At 38.7% G+C, this 22,500-nt stretch overlaps 1 protein-coding gene and 2 long non-coding RNA genes across 5 annotated transcripts in view; 2 read left to right on the top strand and 1 right to left on the bottom strand.

Moving 5' to 3' along the window:
* The window catches only part of LOC138038607 (uncharacterized), an 8,898-nt gene extending 7,445 nt beyond the window's left edge, over positions 1-1,453 (top strand). For both annotated transcript variants that reach the window (XR_011130262.1, XR_011130261.1), the window contains exon 2: positions 540-1,453. This is a non-coding gene — a long non-coding RNA (uncharacterized lncRNA). The remainder of the gene's footprint in view (positions 1-539) is intronic.
* A 3,175-nt stretch (positions 1,454-4,628) lies between these two features.
* LOC138038588 (apoptosis regulator R1-like) lies at positions 4,629-17,100 on the bottom strand. 2 transcript variants are annotated; one of them, XM_068884550.1, is made up of 3 exons: positions 16,293-17,100; positions 6,796-6,941; positions 4,629-6,480 (listed from the first exon to the last, which is right to left on the bottom strand). In XM_068884550.1, the coding sequence occupies exons 1-2, from the start codon at positions 16,743-16,745 to the stop codon at positions 6,813-6,815; spliced, it is 582 nt and encodes a 193-aa protein (XP_068740651.1). In that variant the 5' UTR covers positions 16,746-17,100; the 3' UTR covers positions 4,629-6,480; positions 6,796-6,812. The 2 variants fall into 2 exon arrangements, with proteins under 2 accessions (XP_068740651.1, XP_068740650.1); XM_068884549.1 differs by having other exon boundaries at positions 4,629-6,941; positions 16,293-17,096.
* A 2,688-nt stretch (positions 17,101-19,788) lies between these two features.
* On the top strand, positions 19,789-21,081 carry LOC138038587 (uncharacterized). Its single transcript, XR_011130260.1, has 2 exons — positions 19,789-20,166; positions 20,483-21,081. It is a non-coding gene; the product is annotated as an uncharacterized lncRNA (long non-coding RNA).
* The last annotated feature ends 1,419 nt before the right edge of the window (positions 21,082-22,500 follow it).

Here is a 22,500-nt window from a genome sequence, read left to right as displayed (position 1 = left end):
TAGTCTGCAATTTGGAAAAAAAAAACTTAAACAACCTTTTATCATAAACTACAGACAGGGCGGCTTCCGCTCTTTAATTGATACCCGCGAACATTTCTTTTCGTCACACTGTATCATTTAAACGACAGGTCGTTTTTGACGCACTTCCGTTCTTTGCAATATCCGGGGTCTGGTGCAACGCAAAATAAACGACGGATTGTGACTGGGTGTAACATAAAACGTGCAGTAACATATAAAGTCTTATCGCATGTTGCTTTGTATTTCGCGTTCTTAAACGCCGCAACAGAGAAAGCGTTTCTTCATTGACCAATACCAAATCCAAAGATGACGGATTGTAAAACATTATTTACTGTTGTCTTAATAATCTCGTTGGCATGTGTCGAACTGAAAAGAATTTTAGCAGCAAAACGAGGTTAGCGAGGGTAATTTGGAAAAAGATTAAAGAATAGATGAGCTTCCATTTTTACATTGGGTCTAGAAAGGCTGATCAAGGGGGTGTATCTGCTGCAACAATGAATTCTTTTCCGTCCTTTTTGCAGATTCGACGTATTAAAGTTTATTGCCACTTGACGTAACAATTCAAATTTTCATCATGGGATTTTCTGGTATACTTCGCCGAAACAGCAGCCGCAGGAAGAGTTTCAAGCGCATTGAACCACGCGAACGAGCTCCTCCCGCAAACAGCAGCAACGGTCAGAACAGGCCAGCAGACTCTCACCAAGCCAATAACGAAAACCGCGCATCACGGGAAATTGGTTCAATGTTGAGGAATATTGGAGACGAATTAAATAACAGTCGACTCAGCTTGAATTCGCTGATCTAAAGGGTGGCGGGCTCAGACCGCAATGAAACAATTACAAGTCGAGCAACGACACTCAGCAGTTGGAACCAATCGGAGAGAGTTAACTTTGCCAAGAACTCGACAGCACTTGGTCGCCCAGGCCTTTAAGACAACTACAATGCGGAAAATTGCTGTGTTTGCATTGTTCAGGCAGGACAAAATATGGAGTGAATTTGAATGAAAACTGTACATAAGTGTGTTGAACTCAAAATGCTAAGATTGAAGTCGTTTTCACGAGACCACCTCTTTCGTTGCAAATGCGTTTGTCGTTCTTTCCATAGATGTAAATATTTCTTTTTTGACCATGGCATATGTTCTTTTCTCTGCTTTCATTTCTAGAGGTGATTCATGTTTGGCATTTCACGTGAATAGACCCGTTCTCACGTGTGATGCAGCGAAAGGCATTAGTATGAGCATCAATAACATACGCAGTAACGTTAAATTGCTGTTAATTAATGTCTTTTGTCCTTCGCTAACAAACGGAAATAATGATCAAGACGCGATTGAGTCTGTTTATGTTGCTTGTGCTTATGGCTAGTGACAATCCGGCTAATGATAAAGTGTTGTTAAAAATTTTGTGATAAAGACTACATTAAAGCTCTAAGCCAGGTATCGCTGCTTTTGTCTATGGATACGATGACCTCTCCCCATGATTACTTGCAACCCAACTGAGCACTCAGAAAAATGATTGGGGCTCCCTGTGTTCTAATGACCTTTTGCTACAGTTTTAACAGGAAGCCCAATTGAGCCATTAACTTTTTAGTCTGGGATGTTTGTGTTGTAATCACCCTCGCATACGGCTTAAAATGAGAGAATGCCCTCTTGTCAGGCTTTCCAAACAACAAACTCGTCATAGACTGAAGAATAAAAGAGACATGTTGGCACCAGCTATTGTGCTTAGAACAGTTTAGAATTTGAAAGCGATGGAAGCATAATCACAATTAAATATAGCAAGCTACCAGAACTTTCCTTTTGTAGCCCGCATCTCCAAACAATTAAAGATAATCGCTTTGCAAACTGGTAGTTAATTTTTGAAAGCAACTTTGAATGCCAAAAAAGTCAGACCTACCAGGTTTCCAAACCTCTACTGTTACTTTATTGGTACAGGACACAACTTTACTGTGCTCAGGGTTAGAGTCAGTTATTGTTCCTGTTGCATAATTTTTGGGTCCATTGTCTTTAGACTAATAAACTGCAAGAGCCATTGCCATAACAAAAGGTATTGTTAGGATTTTTCCTAGGAAGTCATCAGGGTTTGGCAGCTGAGTATATTCAATGCAAGAAGCATAATTACATGAAAACAACCAAGCAAAGTTGGTGCAAAATAATACACACAGGTAATCAATTTGCCTGGTGCCGTACAGTTAACAAAAAAGCCCTGAATAGCTTGATCCTTTCCCATTATAAAGAGGAAACAATAGATGCCACAGAAGCTAATCACACATGCACAGGAAAGACAATATAAAAAGAAAAGACCAAATGCAAAAATGTCAGCTCATTCATTGCTTTTTCATCTTTGTGCTCATCAACCTCACAAAACTCATTATACAGTTGTTTTTTAATTGTACACATGCCAAAGTGGTAAGCATCAAATGACAAAACAATGATTTACAATGGTCACCCTCAAAACATTCGTACAGCACATTCCCTGCAATTTATATCTCTAAGAGTGCAGACTCGATTCACTAGCTTCAATAAAACAGAACACTAAGTATTTGGTTGTAAAATTCTTTCATAATTCATGAGGATGATTGCCAGTGGCCAGGGACATTAATGGCTCTAACAATTCTCGGCACAGAATGCTATACAACCCACACGCCTCTTATACATTCCTAACTAAATTCGAAAGGAATCATTTGGAGTAGTAATGACCGTATAGTTCAACATAACAGTGTTCGAACGATGAGCATAAGAATATTCAATGAACGACGTGTATTCAACATTTTTGTTTTAAAAGTTGCTTTGTGGAAAATATTTTAGGCTGTTTTCAACATTATTATACCATAATATTAGACGTTTTTCATAACAATTTGCCGGGGTATACAGCGCCGAATGCCGACAAACCGGTGGCAGGGTACTGCAAATACCAGAACAAATATGTCGCTCACATTGCGTCTACAACATGACGAATGCATTTGATAGGATCATACCTTAGTTGGCGTTCCATGTGACGTTTTCCTTTTGAAAAAACGGCGCCCTATTGCAATACATCTCAATACATCTCGTTTAGTTTTTCGCGAAGCCATTCACTCAGAGAGAAGTGACTGCACTTTATCATCCCCAGCTCCCGCAGACGCTCCCGCACATTTTTAAATTGTCGAATTTGACGCTGACCAATATTTTAACGGGCGCAATCGATTTTACAAGCAAACGCAAATAACCAAGGGACTAAAATTTCGGGGCCGTTTTTTTTTTTTTAACAAAAGTTGGTGTATTCGCACAATATATTGGATTTGCCGAGTGCTGGAACATGTAGATGTAGTTGTTTTTACACAATTCACATGCACAATTGACATAAGCTTTGTATTTTATGGTTAGGAAAGCCACCTGTTCTTTCGTTGTTTAACGGAGCCTACTAATTCAAAGGTATTTTTGCGCGGTTTTATGAATATGCGGGAAAAGCAGATCTCAACAAGTGTTATTAAAAACCAAAAAGAAAACTGGGGGGTAACCACGCATTTTTCAAAGATAATTAGTCAACAATATTAGCAAAAAGCTGTAAAATGCAAAGCAATAGACCTTATTCATAAATGGCGGTCAATTTATTATTCTTTTGTCGAAGTGCAAATTAGCCTACCAAGCCTCGATACCATACAGTGAATTGAAAAGAATTCTTGCTCTAAAAAGAGGCTTGGTAGGCTAATTTGCACGTGGACAAAAGAATTATAAATGTGACCGCCATTTATGAATAAGGTCTATGTATGGCGTTCCTTTCCAAATGAAAGCTTAATTATCTCTGAAAACGCATGGCTACCCCCAATTTTCTGTTTGGATACCAAGAGCACTTGCTAAGTCCTGTTTTCTCCGCATAAATTTAAACCGCGAGTATCTGGAGATGCGCAGAGCGTATGCGCAATAACAATAGTAGGCACCGTCCTTAAATAATTAGAATAGTGCGCGCACTCTCATTGGACAACAGCTCTGTTTAGATGAGACTATAGAAACACAGCTGTGACATCACACGAATTTTGATTGGTTATGTATTGTCAGACGCGCGTTTTGATTGGTTGGTAGGAAATATGAGCGTGTATCTACAAAATCTGTTTCAATCAAGGAGTAAAAATATCAGCATTTTCCTTCATTTGTTGAAATTATTTGAGAAATATTTTATAAAAGCAATAAAGGATACGAAAACGCAAGCTCAAGGAAGTTCACCCGTCGAACGCAGACGCAAGCACATTGAAATACGCACGTGCAATTGACTGAGTATCCCAAGATAAATGATGAAATGGTATATGAAGTGAAGCCCGTTGAAGTCCTGAATTTTTCAGGCTTCTCTACGCAATTGCAAAAATTGCGTTCATAACTGCGAAGATCATAGCTTCACTTGATATCCCAAGATAGCGGACGAAGTCAACCCTAGAGACACGAGACGAGAATTTTTCAACTGGCGTTTGCGTTGCGTTTGCGTTACACCAGTTCACACGTAAGAAATGCAATCGTGTGAACCAGCCTGTTCAAGGGTCCTGCCGGGGTTTTGATCTCGCGACCTCCCGGTACGGTAGTCCGATGTTCAAGCAACTGAGACAAACCGGGCGGCGGTCAAAAAAGTGATCAAGAGTATAACTTCAAGTGCCATTTAATTTTATTCGTCTTTATAAACTAATGACCTTAGTTTAGTTCTCTTACTAGATATAAGATAAATATTGTCTGTATTTACGTTCTACAAAAATCAGCAAAAATTTCATTTAGAAATATACCATGTACCGGTGCCAGACCTCGTACATTATTTCTTGGGTTATAAAATTGTTTTTAATTAAATTGGGAATAAAGTTACTATTCTTTAACCAAAGATACTTTTCAGGTAGTTTCAAATTACCTCTAGTGACGCTATACTTGTGTACCCATTTATTGTGCAATTGCTCTTACCGAAGCCACCCCGTTTATGGTATTTTGAGCAGGCAAAGCGAGAAAGAATGGGTCTTTTTTGTTTCGCGGCCTTTCGAACTAAAAGAATGCTTAGCTTTTGGCTTATGATAATAATTTTTTGAAAAAGATACCATAAGCTTCAAGCCTTCAATCCTTGGTCACTTTGATTCATTCAAAAGAGAAGTCCAGCAACCCTGTGAATGGCAGGCATCGGCTTTTCTCGTGTAAAATTATGCAATTGATATTCCGACCAATGCTGACTGGTTTCAAAAGCAGTGATTGTCAACTCAAGCCTCGCTTTCATACTGACAAAGGCCAGGTAGCTAAGTACTAAACTGCAAAAGGGACTATGCAGCTGTTGAAAGTAGAACTGTAAATTGACTTGATTACCTCTTGTAAATTGATATTGACGTTCAAAAATGGCTCAGTTAACTTCCTGTTTATCCAATTATTTAACAATTAGAAAGCAATAAACCCAGTTAAATTATCTTGTTCTTTTTGTTCACGGAAGTCTAGTTTAAAGTTGGCCTACTGTCGACCCTGCGACTTCATAAGGGACTTTAAAAATAGTGAAATTTAGTACGAGCAGTTTCAGAGTGAAAAGAGAGAAAGAAAGATTCTCTGTTGCATGCTTACGTTGTCGTCAAAACCTCAAATTTGGTGATTTCACGTCGTCGTTATGCAGAGGACCGCTAAGATACTTGCCAAAATCCGTGTTACACGTGCAGCACAATTATTTATGCTCTTTTAACTAATGATATTATTGTTTTGTGGCTTTGTCGTAGTCGTAGCCGTCGTCGTGTCTTATACCCTATTCACACCAACAAGACATGTTTAATTAACCTGGGTTTAATAAAATGAAAATCAGTCACAGAAAAATCTAGGACTGGCTTTTACATGAGATTCGAACGAGTTTCAATTCATGCTTTGGTCTGTGTTAAGTTTGTAGTCGACTAAAATCAGTATACATGATTTAAAAAATAAAACACTTTGAAACCGTGTTTAACTAAACCGGTTTAAAACATGGTTAAGGTTTGGTGTGAACGGGGCATAATTTAACTCCCTTAATTTTTAATGGAGTATGATCGACTTAGTTTCCTAAACCTTGCTTCATTTTATTCCAATTACGTGTTAAGAGATAGTTTTAAGCTCCAGTATGTAGGTCTCGTGCCTCCATGGAAACTAAAATGAAAACTAACGTTTTTGAGAAAATCGTTCTTTTTTGTTTGGTTTTTGTTTCGGCAAAATATACAATCACTGGTCAGTTGAACAAGTGAAAACCGATGTAGTCCACTGAAGTTACCAACATGTTACGATGCTATAAGTCTGAACATTTTTTCCTCAAAAGTATACGAAAATCTAACGAGAGGAACACCACCTTTTTTTCCAATTGAACAAATTAATGGTAAAAAATTGGAATATACCGCTTCTTTGAAAAATCTCTACCGTAATAGAAGTAAAAGTTAATTAAATGTCCTTTATCAGGAATGATCTCAGCTGACGAATGTTTCTTCAGTAAGCTTCTAAAATCCCAAAACTATGCCGGGGTTCTGAAAAAGCAACTCTGTGAGTCCGATGACAATAGGGCCGTTTATACAAGAGAAAATAAGCCGCGGCTAACTCTGGCCGCGGCTTACGTAAGCCGCGAAAGGAACTATTTATACGAGTATAAACTCCCAGGCCAGGATAAGACGCGGCTTGAAAAAGCCGTGAACGTAGATTTCGTACCATTTATACGGGGTGTTCGCGGCTTACGTAAGCCGCGGCCAGAGTTAGCCGCGGCTTATTTTCTCTCGTATAAACGGCCCTAATGTTGCATCGCCCGGACAAGCTTAAGAATAATGTACATCTTTGAGCGTCCTCACCGGTCAGTAAATAATCATCAAGTTGTTGATTGCTGGTAAATTAGAGTCGCGATGGCTCCAAATCCAACCGCTGCCAGACAAATTTTTTTCCACCATATCTTTTCTCTCTGTTCCAGGGCGTCACCGAAAGTTTTCTCGAAAGATGCCTTTTGAAAAACAAAAATTAAAAAGAAAGGACTTAAAGCAACACTTAACTTAACAATGCAGACTATGCGGACGTTCATGACCATGAAAAGAAAAGATTAAACTACAGGGGCTGGCACAACACATTCGTGGGGCCAGCAAAGATATTTTTTCGTTAATTCAACCTGATGTTTTTTGGTGTCCTCGTTCTGCCAAAGCCGTCGCTGTTTCTTAATTAATATCTCTTGTGTCCTTGATCATAAGCTCTTTCTGACCTGACTCTAGTAGCTATGGGGTACTATAGATTGTTAAACCCGCGTTTCTAAACTTAAAATAGGGCGAACAAGATAGTAGAACCCTAGCATCGCGTTTAAGGCAAACCGGAAGTGTCGGACTCAGTGAAAACTGCTTTTTGTCAAAATTGGAAATCACTGGTAAAAACTGGTTTGGCACTATCTCATTTTTTCTTGCTAGCTCCAGATATGGAGCAACTGAACTTCTCAAAGGAACGAAATAAGTTAAAATAGGAGAATTCTCAAGCCTTAATGACAAGTTGCAACCCATCGTTTCCCGTTTCCCGTTTCACGTAAACGCGATGCTAAAATGAGCTCTCTTATGTTCGTGTTTGTGTGAGAATTTGATTTCTGGTAAGGGCCAACCGCAAAGCGTAGATGAGTACAACAGATGCGCGAGAACATTACAAATTTTTATCAAAGTCTACCAAACTTCAGAAGAGCTGGTGTCTTGCCGCGATTCGGGCAGGCCGATTTTGTTGTCAGGTTACCGAACAAAAAAATAGGGTTTGTTGTGACAGATTTTAACCTAGTGCTACCCGGCCCTGACTGAAACAAAGAAATTTGCAGAAATCTTAAACGGTGAAGCTAATATAGGGGGCCAAACATTTCACCTCTGTGCCATTAAATTTACGGACACAGCGCGATTAAAAAGCGTTTGACGTTGGAAATGGCGTGTTTGTCTGTGAGCTCCAGTTTCCTGTTGTGTACGCGGGCTTCACATATCTTCAACATATATAGTTTGTACAGATTTCAAACATAAAGGCTAAAGGCAATTCCAAAATTGCGCAGGGAACTGGGGCGATTTTCAAATTTGAGCCAATCGATACACTGACACCATGACGTGAAAGGTAACGATGAGATTAACAATCTGTCCAAGTTTGATGCTTTTAGGTCGAACCGGAGACCAAGTTGCGAACTTCAAAATATAGTTAAAAATCCATACAATCATCTCTAAAGGCCGAAACAGCTGTCCATGGCTGCTAATTGACTGGGTGAAATGGTTGTGCGCATGCGTGATGGGTTGGCCACACCGGGTTGGTGTTAGCGTGTGTCACCTTTCTTATTATTGTTCCAATTTTGAGGCTGCGTCCCCCAAGACCATATAAACACTTAAAGTAATTTATCAGATCTGAAACAACTGGAAAATCCTGTTATTGACCTACTATTTGGAAATAGGTGAGATGAAAATCATTTTCTTTGCCTATTTTTATGAATATTAAAGATATCGTAAAAAAATTTAAGAGTTTATAAGGTTTTGGGGGACGCAGCCTCAAAATTATAGACGTATGTATGGATTTTTAGCTATGTTTTAAAGTCTGTAACTTGATCTCTGTTCGACCTAAAAGCATCAAACTTGGACAGATGGCCAACCTCAATGTTATCTTTCATGTGATGGTGTCAATTTATCAATAACTCGCCCCAGTTTCCTTCGGAATTCCGGAATGGCCTATGATGTATGGGAGAAAGCCAGATTGCAAAGTCTCTCCTACGGGCGCGGGATCCAATTTCGAAAATGACGATTGGTTCGGCTAAAAGAATTTATTAATTATTAATCGTTAACGGGTATTTAGATGTATTTAGCGACGTCCTCAGCACGATTTCTTCCATTTTTGTATCATTAAACTTTTCCCATTGTCTACGCGGAGATTAAAGTCTATATATATATACTTTCTACATTTATAGTTTGTACAGATTTTTACCACAATGGACTCATGCAAGCTCTATTCTTTGCGCGCTGTTCTCCCAAATTCGAAAACGGCGATGGGTTCTGTGGGAACTTCTTAAATATTAGATAATAACAGGTATATAGATATAAATAGCGACGTTCTCAGCATGTTTCTATATCCATCCAAGCCAAGGTGAACAGTATTCCTCTGACCTCATTACAAATAATTGTGAAAATACATGCTAATGCGTTTCACAGTTTCTTGGATACAGTCATTATCTTGTGGAAATCATTAAAAGTTGTCACCTCAATAATTATTTTCAGGTAGGTTTCTCACTTCTGGAGATTCTAGTCATGTATTGAACTAAATAAATAACTAAATTTGTTTTCCCCAAATCTCACCTCTCTCTACCAAGTTAAGGAGGCAGTGTCCCTCATTTTTTTTATCTCTACTCAAGATGACGTTAATTATTCTAACAAAGTTTTTAACGTCGGTCAAGTAAGTGAATGGAGAAAGAGGGCAGACAGAGGCAAACAGCCTGTACTTATCTTGACTTGAATCGATCTCAGACACCAACATTCCAAGCTAGTCATGACCGTAGTTAAATGTTTTTCAATTATGCTCGTTTCTCCGAACTATGCCAAACGTTATGCTAGCACAATCGATATGGGCCAATTGCTTCATTAACTGCACGCGATGACCACTTTCACCGAGAATTTAATGTCGGTTATCGACTTATATACGAGCCGTTTGATTTGCGCAAAGTGTATCCAGGCTGAAAAAGTTATGATGGAAACTGAAAGAAATTTCCAAGTTTCAACGCGTTCAGAATAATTGAATTGGATATGAGGTTGCATGATTATGGCGTCCAACTAGTCGCTACGTGCTTCGTATTTTATTTGCCATCCAACACACGTTCGTGGAATTAATTATTGCATTTTTTTAAAATAAGTTTTCCTTTCATGGTTTCAAGTTGAATATATTGATGCATCGAACGTGAAGCTTTTTGGCTATAATTTCAACTAAAATTGCCATTTCAGTTCGTATCACACTTTCTTGTCACCTTTTTTTGTGTAATGCTAAAATGTAGCCTTTTAATATCTTTTAAAAATAGCGTAACTTGAAGCTCCAATTACAGCTAACAAACAAAATCTCAGTATTGTGGAGCGAAAGATTATTCGCATTTCAAGTAATGAGGCAACTTAATGGAGTTGCAAGGAGCTTGTTTGGTCACGTGCTATACATGTACCATGGATGATGCACCTGAAGTACTGTGAAGAGCTCGATCGCGAGTTTCTTTTATATATATCCCACTAGAGATGAGAATATAATAGAGAATACATATGTGACTCATAATATTCTCCATCGTATTTACGACGACAAAAATGTCGAGTGCTTTCCTTTAATAAATTGTTATCTTGACCTACTGAAAACGAGATGACGTACCCTGGTCTCCGAGATTTTTCTTGAGCCGCGAGAGAACCGATAAGCGGCGAAGACAAGACTTAAATTTCACTCTCACGCAGACGCCAGGGCCAGGATTTGACGCTGAAGGCGCTGTTACACTATGAAATGTTTCGAGCAACTTGTCTCGCAATGTTTTGGCGACATTATGTCGGGACAAGTTGCACGAAACATTTCACAGTGTATTAACATACCCTGCAACGCCGTTGCCGAAAGTAGAATTAGGTTCTCATTTTCGTGCAACTTGTCTCGCAACGGTTTTGGCCGTTGCAGGGTTTGTTACATGTTTCGTGCAACTTGTCCCGCCACAATGTCGCCAGAACATTGCGAGACAAGTTGCACGAAACATTTTACAGCGTAACAGCACCTTCAGGCTCGAATTGGTTGATAGTTACAAACACGCAAATCAATGATTGTTTCACCGAGGGGACTAAGTTGCCATTGGTCCCTTTTTGTAATTATCAATTCGACGCGTTTGACAGCTGGCGTGTGCATGAAAGTAGGATTCAAGTCCAAGGTAACCAAAGATGTTTCTCTTCCCGCCGCTTTGCGACTTGTCTTCGCCGCTTCTCGGCTCTCTCGCGGCTCAAGCAAAACCTCTGGGACTAGGGTAGAGATGACAGTGTTTGCGCCGAGTCAATCTGAATAATTCAATTGCTTTATCGTATTTCTTGATTCCATGCCCCAGCTTACCCTTTTTCGTTACATTCGTTTAATACTTAACAGTTCATGAAAGCCTACGCCGTGTCTTGAAATCGTCATGTAACACTCAAGTTTTCTAGTGAATGTGATCATATAAATTAAAATGCGAGTATCAGCCTCTCGAAACTACTAAAAATCCCGGAATATTCCACTAAATATATCGTCTTTAGGAGCGCTTTTGCTTTTTTAAACAAAAATAACAAAAATAAAAAGATACTGATGCTGCATCGGTGAGGAGTAAAGCACGATGTTAATAGTTGTAACTCAAATGGACCAGACCTTCCCACTGGCCATGGAAATCTGGAGAAAAATATCAAACGTCTCGTTACCCCGAAATGATGGGAATATCACTGTACCGTTTCATTCAAGAGACGAAAAGCACGCTCTTAGCTTCTTTTGGTGAAATCCATTACTGTTATATTTGAAGATTTTTTTTTTTTTGAGAAAATTTAGTATTCAATTTGGCTTCACGCTTTATTCATGATGAAATTCATAGCTTTAAAATGTTACAAAAATTTCGATAGAGATTTTTTACTATTCCATTCGGCTGAAAATCCTCTGCGGTTTCCAACTAGTAATAGTTTACATTACATCTGCCCCCGCCTAGGATAATATGAATCGCAGTTGAGGTGTCCTCTAATTGATATGTGCTGCACATTGTGATGTCTTCATATTATGTTACATGTAATTATGTAGGTAAATGAAAGTGAAACTGAGATGCTAGGAAAGGATGGTCAACGACAAACAGCATTTATTTTCAATTTTCCATCAACGTATATTTGATACGCTATCAATTGAAAAGCAATTTACATAATTACGGAAAATGCCTTGAAAATATTGAGGAAAACAGGAACAGGAACATTAAAACTAGAAGACAACATTTCGTCGTTATCTTTTTCATCCACTCCGTGGTTCTTTCCACCTTACCATGAAATACCATGAAATAGGAACAAAACTCGGTTATTATATTCGGATCGCTGATTATTATTATTATTATTATGAATGGACTTTTCTAATTCTTACCGATATTACCTTTTCTAATTCTTACCGATATTAATGAATTTGTTTTATTCTTTCTTTCTGATTATTTATTCTGTCTCATGCTGTTTTATGGATGAATTTTCTGATGACAAATCTAAGACGCTATGACTTTTTATAATTTGTATTTTTATCTTGTTATTACGAATCTTCAGCTCACAGAAATCGAATAATAATAATAATAATAATAATAATAATAATAATAATAATACTTCAAAAAAAAAAAAACTTATCATTATTATTATTACTATTATTATTATTATTATTATTATTATTATTATCTGTGAATAACTGTTGTAAATATATGATAGAAGATTGTTTGAAAATGTTGATATTGAGACTATGCTTTTTCTTTCTGAGTTTGCGTCTAGCAGTTTGTGGGCCGAGTCTGTCGTCCCTGATGGCTGACAAATCGTCGCCCCTGTTTCTGATTTGTCCCTGAAAAATCAATTTCTGATCCAGGCAATATGATTTTCTATCAAATGCTATAATCTTTGATTTTCAAAGTAGGACGAATCACTGTAAATACTCGAAATTATTCACCGTCAATCGCTGTGCTGAACAGCATATTACTCAAATTACCCAGAACACCTCGCAAACTCGGTGAACAATACGGATACCACCTTGGTCACTCGGTCAAGCAAATCGAGATTGCTTTCGCCTATACAATATCTACCAATCTACATATTTCCCCTTTTTACGAGGAGGCTTCCAGGTTGCGTCCTCGGGGTTTGGCGTCTGGGCCAAAAGCCTGCGGGGGAAATTATATTTTATCAGTGTCTTCATAGTATTGGCACCTCTTGCGTTCCTCTCTTACATCTTAAAGTAGTGAAAAAAGTCATTTATTTCACGGAGGTGGAAAGGTGTCGTAAATGACTGAATAGTGCGTTGGACATATTGCCAAACGTTTAGTGCGAATGACAGAATACGCAACAAGCACCTTGCAAGTGGTTGAAAAATTGCTGACTCGACTTATTTATTCTGGCATTAAAAATGCCTCGTATTCACAGCTCATATGTTAACATTTCAAATACTCTACATCTGTACCGTTATCTTCCGTAATATCAATTCCAAATATCAAAATGTATAAGATGCGAGAATTTTTCAGCCTATGGGCAAAAATTAACTTTTTTATCTCCAATAGTGAATAAGACAAAAACTCTCTCTATTGGAAGTTATTTTTCAACGTAGCATTTCTTTTTTAGCTTTTAGTGTCTCACGTTATGATAATCACAACATAGCCACACCTTTATTGTCTGCTAAAAGACACATGTACCAACATTTAAACAATGGCTTGCTTTGTCCTCGCGTATAACTTAAGTTATTCTGCTCACGTTCTAATCGTTTCGAATGATTTCTACTCAGTCATATTATTTTTGTTAGCAAATTAATACCGGAATAAGGAAAATGAATTTTTTAGCGAATTCTCCGTTTCCCCGATGCCGCTTTTAATTCTCTTTATTTGTCACTTTTTTAAAAAATATTCTAGTTTCCCCGCCGTACTCAACCATTGTTATGCTTAAATATGCTTGGTGTCTTGCTTTTCAGGCAATGTTCTTGAATTCCCCACAAATGTACTATTTGAACTTCGCAGTAATCTAAGTAAGAAGTTATTCATATGAATACTGAGGTATTCAGCTTTAACCTGGTAAAGAAACCGCCAGTTTGGGGGCTTTATCTAAGGGTCCTAAGACGGAGAGCTTAGGCTAGAAGTGGAGTTTCCTTTTTACAAAAGCCTAGGATAATCGATGCTAACAGTTTTTTTTATTCTAGTAAAACTCTAATGAAAAAGTTTTGGTTTGGTTAACAATCGATAACGTTTAAAAGCATCAAGGAAATATTAGTAATTTGAACTCACAAAACACAAACACACATGGCTTTTTTTGATAGGAAACTACTTACCCTTTGACACGAAATTCATAAAACTTCCGAACGAGAAGTGTTCACTTGAAATCGTTTCGCGCATAATTTAGGAATTAATGTTTTAGTGCAAAAAAAGATATGTATTTATTTATACAACTGAAATCACGTAAATCGGGATTCCTGATCAAATGAAAGTATTCCGAATAGGAATAGCTTGACAATAATGTCCCACCGGTGTCCCCGGTTCAACGAGTAATGGTCTATTTCTAGTAAGTGACTTCTGACTTCATTCAGTGCCGTAAATATCTTCGTTTGTAATTGTGAATTAAACTGACATTTGCATCACTGAAAGATGAGTAATTTTTGTTTGATTTAGAATGATAAGAATAAATCTTCTTAGTTGTTTAATTTAAAAATTAGCACTGATCGACCAAAGCTGTTCTTTTATAGATTCCTGGCATCGTTTTACATTGAACGTTTACTGATTTGGCCAGGGGCCAAATGTTAGGCGATGCTTGGCGCCCGCAAAATGCATCTGGTGGTGGGTAGACGTGACATTAATAAACATAACAGCCTGTTACTTATTTGATACTACACGCAATAAAATTATCTTGGTTCGCTGACGACATACCATAAAAACAGATAGCTACAGTACTAAAGACAAGTTATTTTTTCCAGTTTCTCAATTGACATGTTCCCTTCAAGCCCTTCTATAAATTATTATTATTTTTTTGTTTATAGTTTTCTTGGAATTTCGGCAAACCATAGCCAAGAACACAACAGTTTACTTTTAGTAGTCTTCCCTTTGACAGCTTGGTCTTTCATGTACTGGATCCGAAATAAACATAGCAACACCTAATTAGTAAGGCCTGATCGGAGTAACAGTGTGGTTCTTTTGTTAGTCCTCCGCCATTTTAGTCCTGTATATGAAAGTGTATCCTTTGACATTTATGTCGTCTATTGAGCGCGAGTCACCACGACGTGCAACCTCATTCTCGAGGTTATTTTTCAAATGTTTCCTTGCTTCTCGCCTGAACGTACAGTTATGCTTGTTTCCAAAGTTTTAAAAGCATTCGTCTTGTTTTTCGGACCATCTTGTAAATACCCTTTAGCCTGCTATATCCTGCACATATTCGCACTCGATGAATAGGAAAGTGACACGTTGTTTATACATGTCAGACGGATTTAAAGTTTTTTTGCACTCATATGTTGACAAGTTCACCCCGAAACCCCACTTAAAATATAACTTTATCCCTCACTTCATTCACAAAAATAATGTCCGGCTAAAACGTTTCTTTAAGAGTAGGGATAGATCAATAGATTTCAGATCCAGACAGTTATTTTATTCTGTTCTGTTATGCCTCATTCGTTTTTTCTTCCCAGTTTTAGGCTAACAAAAAGCTTTAGAAAAATGATTGCATGCACAAGAACAACTGGATGTCAATCTTTTTCGCTAGACTTTGTTTTTTTTGCTATCGCATAATGGCATCATAGAGGCGATTCCTTTTAAAACCAACGACTACTTCACCCCGCCACGAAATTGCAACTGATCAATGCCGTCGGCCAGGAATAAACTCGCTGCGTGCAACTGACTAAAAATAACAACCCCTCAACTAAGAACTTACAACAATTGTTAAATTTACATTTCAACAAAACAATAGCGAGGTAATTTGAATTTCAAAAAAAAAAGTTTTCTCTTAATACTTTTCCTTCTATTGTTTGAAGATATGGCTTCATTACGAAAAAAGAAAAATTTTACCAATTTTCCTCAGCCAACATCTGTTGATAGGTGCAATATTTTGCATGTAAAATTATAGTTGTAGTTTTTACCTCGCTAACCATTATGGCAAGCATATTTAGTACGGCTAATATGATCAGGAAGTTATAACCTGAGACGGGAAGACACTCTTGATTACGGTGGTATAATTAATTTAAACCACTCTCGGTGCCGATGCCGAAAATAAATCGGGACGATCTCTAAATGGGAACATTTTACATATAAACGCCCGGGAGTCATTAATGCAACGGAAAATTACCTTTCTCAGTAGGTGGGTGCAAATATTAACTATTCCAGCGCTTTTTGGTTTAATTTGCAAGGACAGCTAGAGGTTTGCCCACACTCAGAATTGCTGGCCGTCTCTGCGATATAAAACGTCCAGCCACCCACAAAAATAAAAAGAAAAGATCGTATAGTTGAAAACCGAGTGCAAAATGTTGCAAAGCAGGGTCATTTCGAGAGACGCTAAATCGTTTCCAAATAACGCCTAATTTGCCAAAACGTTTTAATTATTTAGTTCCTTGCTAAAGATAGCAAAGTTTCGCAATTCTGCGTTGGAATACTTACCCAACCGCCTTGCGCCTGGATCCAGGCGGACAGGCTTGAAATATAATTCCCCAGCCATAAAATAATTTCAGCGACGTCGCCTTCCAGGCCGTTTCGCATACAATATTCAGCGAGTTTACCACCAAAGGCGTAGACCGCCACGATTCTGCCCCAGTTGATTCCGTCCCGAAAAACCTCGTCTGCAACCTGCACGAATTTCGCGCGTGCAGTGCCATTCAAAACGTTTAATCTGTTACACATATTGGAAAGGAGCGCCGAATGGCTATCCTCGAGTCCATCGGTAAGTCTTCGTAAAATCACTGCCGAACGAGATGGTGGAGGAATCACGCTTCCAGTACGGTAGGAAATGAGGTCCCTTGCGAGACTTCGGGCTTCTTCGCCAATTCGGTGCATCTCGTCACTCGCAGCTCCAGCGACTTCTTGTGCAGCTTTTTCGGACTGCAGACAGTTCATGTCCTGGTGCACTGCCGATTGCTGCCTACACCGCTAAATTGATGGCTTCCGCTCACGGTTTGTTGTTATTATCCGGTTTGTTTCTGTCTTGGGTATCTTGGATATTTTTTTTATCCAGGTGTAACACTCGCTGAAGTTCTAAGTATTCGGATTAAACTCGAAGATAATTGGTGAAGATGATAAACCCTGTAAATGCCACCTGTTACGTGCGCTGGAAGGGTTTCCCAAATGTGACTGGTTCTTCATGTGAAATTTCGTTGACCTGATTGGCTCATCATCTCACGCGTGTGTGAATCATTTTATTGTGGGCAGCATTCATGCTAAATGTATGACAGAATGGAATTAATTCGCATCCAATGTGACACTGTTCCTCTTATGACTCTCTTATTTGTGTTAGACTGTGGTTGCATGATGGGAAAGAGATTCTTTTAATGAGCAACAATAAATCGGAAAAAAAACACTTTTTTCCCTGTTAAAAATCGTGCCATTTGAATTTTGACCTTGGAACTTACTGTGCTGTGAGCAAATATCCTTTCTTGAAACAAATGATAAGAAATTCAAATTAAGGATAATTATCATCCGTCAGCCCACGGTTATAAATACTCTACGTGTTCAGGCAAATCTCACGTAACAAGACGAGTATATTGCTCCTCATGCAAATTAGCGAGAATTTCTCTGAAATTTCATTTCGTTTTCCGCGAACGTGCCGGCCTATCATTAAATGCAACATGCTTTGTTGTTCTTCAATGTATTGTGCCGAATGCAAAAAAAAGGGCTACTCTTTGCCAGCCTGGTTCATGAGAATTACTTGCTAATAGCACATTTTGCTTGCATAAGAGCTTCAGATTGAGTTAATATCGTTAACTGCGAAAAAGTATTTTTAATCCACCATAAACAATTTGTCATTAAAAGAAAAGAAATAGTGCAAGGGATCGTGTTTAAAAAGTGATGGGACATAGCCGAGAAATGTTCAAAGCCCTGCATGGCAGGCTGTTCATCCGGGCTTGGCCATTGGTCAAAAATCTCGCACGGTATCTCAACCAATCGGACGCAAACTCGGAACCGATTTATTCCCGGGCAAAACTAGCCTCCTTCGCAGCTCTTTTTAGGCCTAAAAACGGCTGCGAAGGAGGCTAGCGCAAAACTTCCTCCTTGGGCAAGACCTTCAGGTCGGCTTTTTTGAAAACTCTCAGTATTCGTCCTATTCTAATCTAATGTGAGACTTCGGAACTTGGGATTTCGTACAATTAGTATCTCGCGGGACCAAGAAAAAAGTTAAAAAAAAAAAATCATTGAAAGTTGTTTATTGCTATTTATACCGCAAAGTTTCTTAGTTCAAAATTTCCGTAAATAAGCCGGTCTTGTCCAGTTGATGGCATTTGTGCGCTCGCGAATCAACTGATCAAGCAATGCTGAGTTCGACCAGTGTAATCTTTTGAGGGTTGCTTAACAAACCCTAACACTCGTCCTAACCCAAACTTAAACAAATCCCAGGTAAGTTACATCTAGCATCCGCCCTTCGATAAAACGCCATCGCAAACGCCTTTCCGTCCTTAAAAAATCTCGCCGAGCCAGGGTGATACAAAACAGCGATAACTCGGAACGTTTATTTTATTTTACACAAACAAGCATCTCGCTTGAAAGCTAGGGCTTGGATCATCAAATGAAAGAATGCCTGTTACAAGATGCATGAACATCAGGGATGTGGGGGGGGGGGGGGAACCTCGTTCTCAGGGCTTTTCACCGCCGAGAGTGGGACGGGCGGGGGGAAGCCCTGATTTGGGGGGGGGGGGGGGGTGATCCCTTCGGCAAAATGCTGAAGAAATTGACGACTGTTAAATTGGCGACAAAGTTGAGGGAAAATCTATTTGGACAAAAGCAATGTGACATGTTCCTTCAACTTTGACAGTTAGTGCCCGTAAATTAAACAGACGTCTACCCAGTGCATTATAACAAAAGCACATTTAAGTCATTTGCATTTTGATTATTACACAGATGGTTTTTTCATGTTCCGAGAGAAACACAGGGGCACCCAACGTCAATTTTCGCAAAATATATGTTCGGAAGACGGTTTGAGATCTAGAATTTTCCTAGAATTTTCGGACCATTTGTTGTAAAATTTCTTGCTTGCCTGCCTGTCCTAGGATTTTCGAAGTTCTAAAAAATGGTATAATTGCCCATTTTTAACGGATTTTTACCCTAAAAAGGTCACCTAGAAATTTCGGGAGCCTTTTTTCTGGCTGAAATTTTCGAAAAGGTGAGTTTTGATCCGTATAGTTTTCGGATCACTAGACTTTCAGCTAGGAAATCCGAACAGATGAAAAAATTTTAGGGGATAAAAATATGCCTATATCTACCGTTTAAATACTAAAATACGTTTAATGATATTAGGAAAATAACACAAACAGCGGTGATAAACATTGTCAGTTCCAACGCATTTTTATAAAACTTGACGTTTGTGTTATTTTCCTAATGAAGCTACGATGGCCTAAGAACAAGAGTTTATACGTTTAACGATGCTATGTCTAAGTGGTTTTGAATAATATTCTCGTTGGGTGCCCCTGGAAACAGAAAGGGAATGAAATGCATTTGTGTTCTTGAAGCAAATCAGAACGGATTACGGAGGTATGATTGTAGAAAGCGGGCGGTTGTTTAAATGCCAGCCTTAGTGTACATTTAATTTTCATCGACCTGAAGCAAATCGTTGTTGTGTGACGTATATACATAAAGCGGTTAACTTTAGGTTGGAAGTTTAACCTGCGATCAGGCGTTCTCTCTTTCATGCCGTCCTCGCAGGTTGCAGGAAGTTCGACAACCCGCAACTTTCAGTTTGGACGAGCTGTGACAGGTCACGTTTGTTTCACTTTGTGATCACGTTCTTTTCTGAGAAATAGCAGGGCGGAACAATTATCATTTGACCTTTAAAATGCTAATGGTATAAATTTCACAAAACTTAAACAATTAGGTAAATGTCCATGTCGCTAATCTGCTATCGATATTATAAGATCGTTGAATACTATCTTCTTTGCATCGCTATGGAGAGGCTCACAATTCTATTTAACTGTTACCTTGAAAACTACTATCGACCGAAAAATGTCCTTTAATTTGGATTTTGTATCAGTCGCTTAAAATAGCGTAAGTGAGTCACCGGACCATGACAATGTACTAAGCCAGCGACCAATCAAAGTCTTCATAATTGTTCTTTGTCTCAAGGGGTTTCCCTTGCGCTTGGGATGTGCGTCACGCTTGATGACGTGCGTTTCCCGTTGCTACATAAACACGTCTACAATAGAAATAAAAAGCGCAGTTTCGTTGGAATAGTTGATCTATCGAATTAACCACTGCCTGAAAGAACATTCAATTGATATTACCTTTCATCGAGGAAAAACGAAGATTTCAGAAGTAAGAAATCAACTTGCAGGTTGGTTAATTTTCGTCCGGTTGAGATCGTTTTCGTTTTTGCCTATCTTTGGTATCTGAAGCCGAAACCCTGAAGGCTATAAATTTCGTTGTATGAAACGCGTCGATTTCGAGCGACTAATTCTGGAAATTTCAGCTTTTAATTTCCCTTTAGAGGTCAATTACATTTCTCAACTCAATCGATGCAACATTTTTTTGTGTGACTTTAAAGTCTGTTCGCGAATCGTTGTAATGCATTTTTCCTGTTCCCGAATCAATCATGGTTTGACGCATGTTTTGAAAACTCAACATCTTCGTTGTACTCTCTACATTTGCAGATTTTATGGGCTTCAAGCTTTTCAGAAGACTATCTCGACAATCTACGGCAAGCCGTCAAGAACATTGTCGAAGATCCTTTAGATTTAGCCTAAGAAGGAGTCGTCCATCTCGGGACGAGACTGGAAATATGGAAAATGGCGATGTTCGCAACTTTTTAAGACCAAGACGAGCAGGGGAGGGCCAAGATGCCGAAGCGAGAACCTCCAAAGAAGTTGGCAGCGCCTTGAGAGCTATCGGAGATGAACTTAACAGTAGCGCATTAAGTTTACATTGCGAAACGTAGCTTTATGCTTTGAAAAAGCAAAGATGACAAAATGTGGCTTGTAGAAGAACATCATAGCCTCGGTAAACGCCTGCTAAACTTGGTCCTTGAAACGGGAAAATTAGCTTGCGTATTGAGATATTTTACACGGAAGAGGACAGGACAAAATTTTATTGTAGGACAATGATTTTATTCATTGCCAATCCATTTGCTGTAAGAAGTAAAGAAAGGATTATTTATTTGTAAAAATCATAAAGGTTCTTTTTTTCCAATTTTGCGTACTTATTTCCAACCGCTCGTTTGTCATGCTCGAGAACATGCCATCAGTCAGAGTCCAAAGTCCATGTTGAGTGATGACTCTTTAATAGTACGTAATGAGCGACGAATTTTCCAGAATTGTAACATCCGTTCGGATCAAGAGACTATCAGGTGAGAGAACACATCCCCGTGCCCTATGATAATCTTTTTCAACCTATTTTAAGCTTCGCGCCACGCTGTGAAAGTTATTTTCAGTTTCATCCCCATGGTCAGAGGATCAGATGTCATTGTGAAGAAACTTGCGAAGACTTTTCTCGCCGTCGCATGATCCAGTGAAATCCTAAATCGAAATTTGAAGAAGTGACCGGCTTTAAGCGGTCATTACGTCATTACAATTGACCAATCAGGTGTCTTTCCTAAAATAGCCTCGCAGCTTGGCTACGAGCTAAAATTAGATTGAAAAAGATTATCATGGGAAGAGGCCCATGTATGGGGGATGTGTTCTCTCACCTCATAGTCTCTTGGTTCGGATGAAAAAGTGTTAAACAAATTTTCAAATTTTCTGAAGGAGATCCCCATGACTTTCCAAGGTTCGTTGATAACGATCGAGTTATGAAAAAGTTAACAAAATAGGAATATCCGTGGCATGGAAAAATAATCTCTTGGGTTTTAAAAAGGGTCATTTTTGCAAATTTTGGCTCCTCAAAAAGGTAGCTTCTTCGAAAAGCAGGAACCCTCTTTGTAAAAGTTAACTTTCAGCCTAAATTGGTTTGTTGGATATCGCTGTGGCCAAAATATTGTCGAGGTGTCCGCAGAACCTGACTTTTAGGATAAATATGTTACTTTCATGGGAAAATTGCTGTTGAGCAAACTCAATGAAACTTACTAGATTATTAGACTTACTAGATTACTAGGTCATGTTTCGTCTGTTGGCCACACTTTGATATCGAGCTAAAATAAGAGCATTTCCATGTCTTGATGACTCTGATTCCCGAAAAATACCAAAAATAGTTTGTTTCTTCCAATTGCGTTCATAACTGCGAAGATGATAGCTTCACTTGATTTCATATCCGCAGTTCATATATGATTAATTTTATATACCATTTCGTCATTGATTCATTCCTCACGGGATCATTAGAACCCACAAATGACCAGCTCCCAACGTCAGTGGCTTCATAGCTCAGTTGGTTAGAGCGTCGCACCGGAATCGCGAGGTCACGGGTTCAAACCCCGTTGAAGTCCTGAATTTTTCAGGCTTCCGAACTACGCAATTGTAGACTGCGAAGATCATAGCTTCGCTTGATTTCATATCCGCAGTTCATATATGATTCATTTCATATACCATTTTATTATAGAATCAAATTCATTCGCAAAATTTGATTGCATTGTCCCTTTGACTTAGTATCGGAGGCAAAAAGGAAGAAAGCTGTTTGGAAAGGAAGACTGGCTTGGATTGGTTGATTCATCAATAGGTCTTTTCTTGGAAACAGCGGTTAC

The sequence above is a fragment of the Montipora capricornis genome, chromosome 2, assembly GCF_036669925.1.
Source record: "Montipora capricornis isolate CH-2021 chromosome 2, ASM3666992v2, whole genome shotgun sequence".
Taxonomy (NCBI): domain Eukaryota; kingdom Metazoa; phylum Cnidaria; class Anthozoa; order Scleractinia; family Acroporidae; genus Montipora; species Montipora capricornis.
This window is presented reverse-complemented; position numbering and strand designations above follow the sequence as displayed.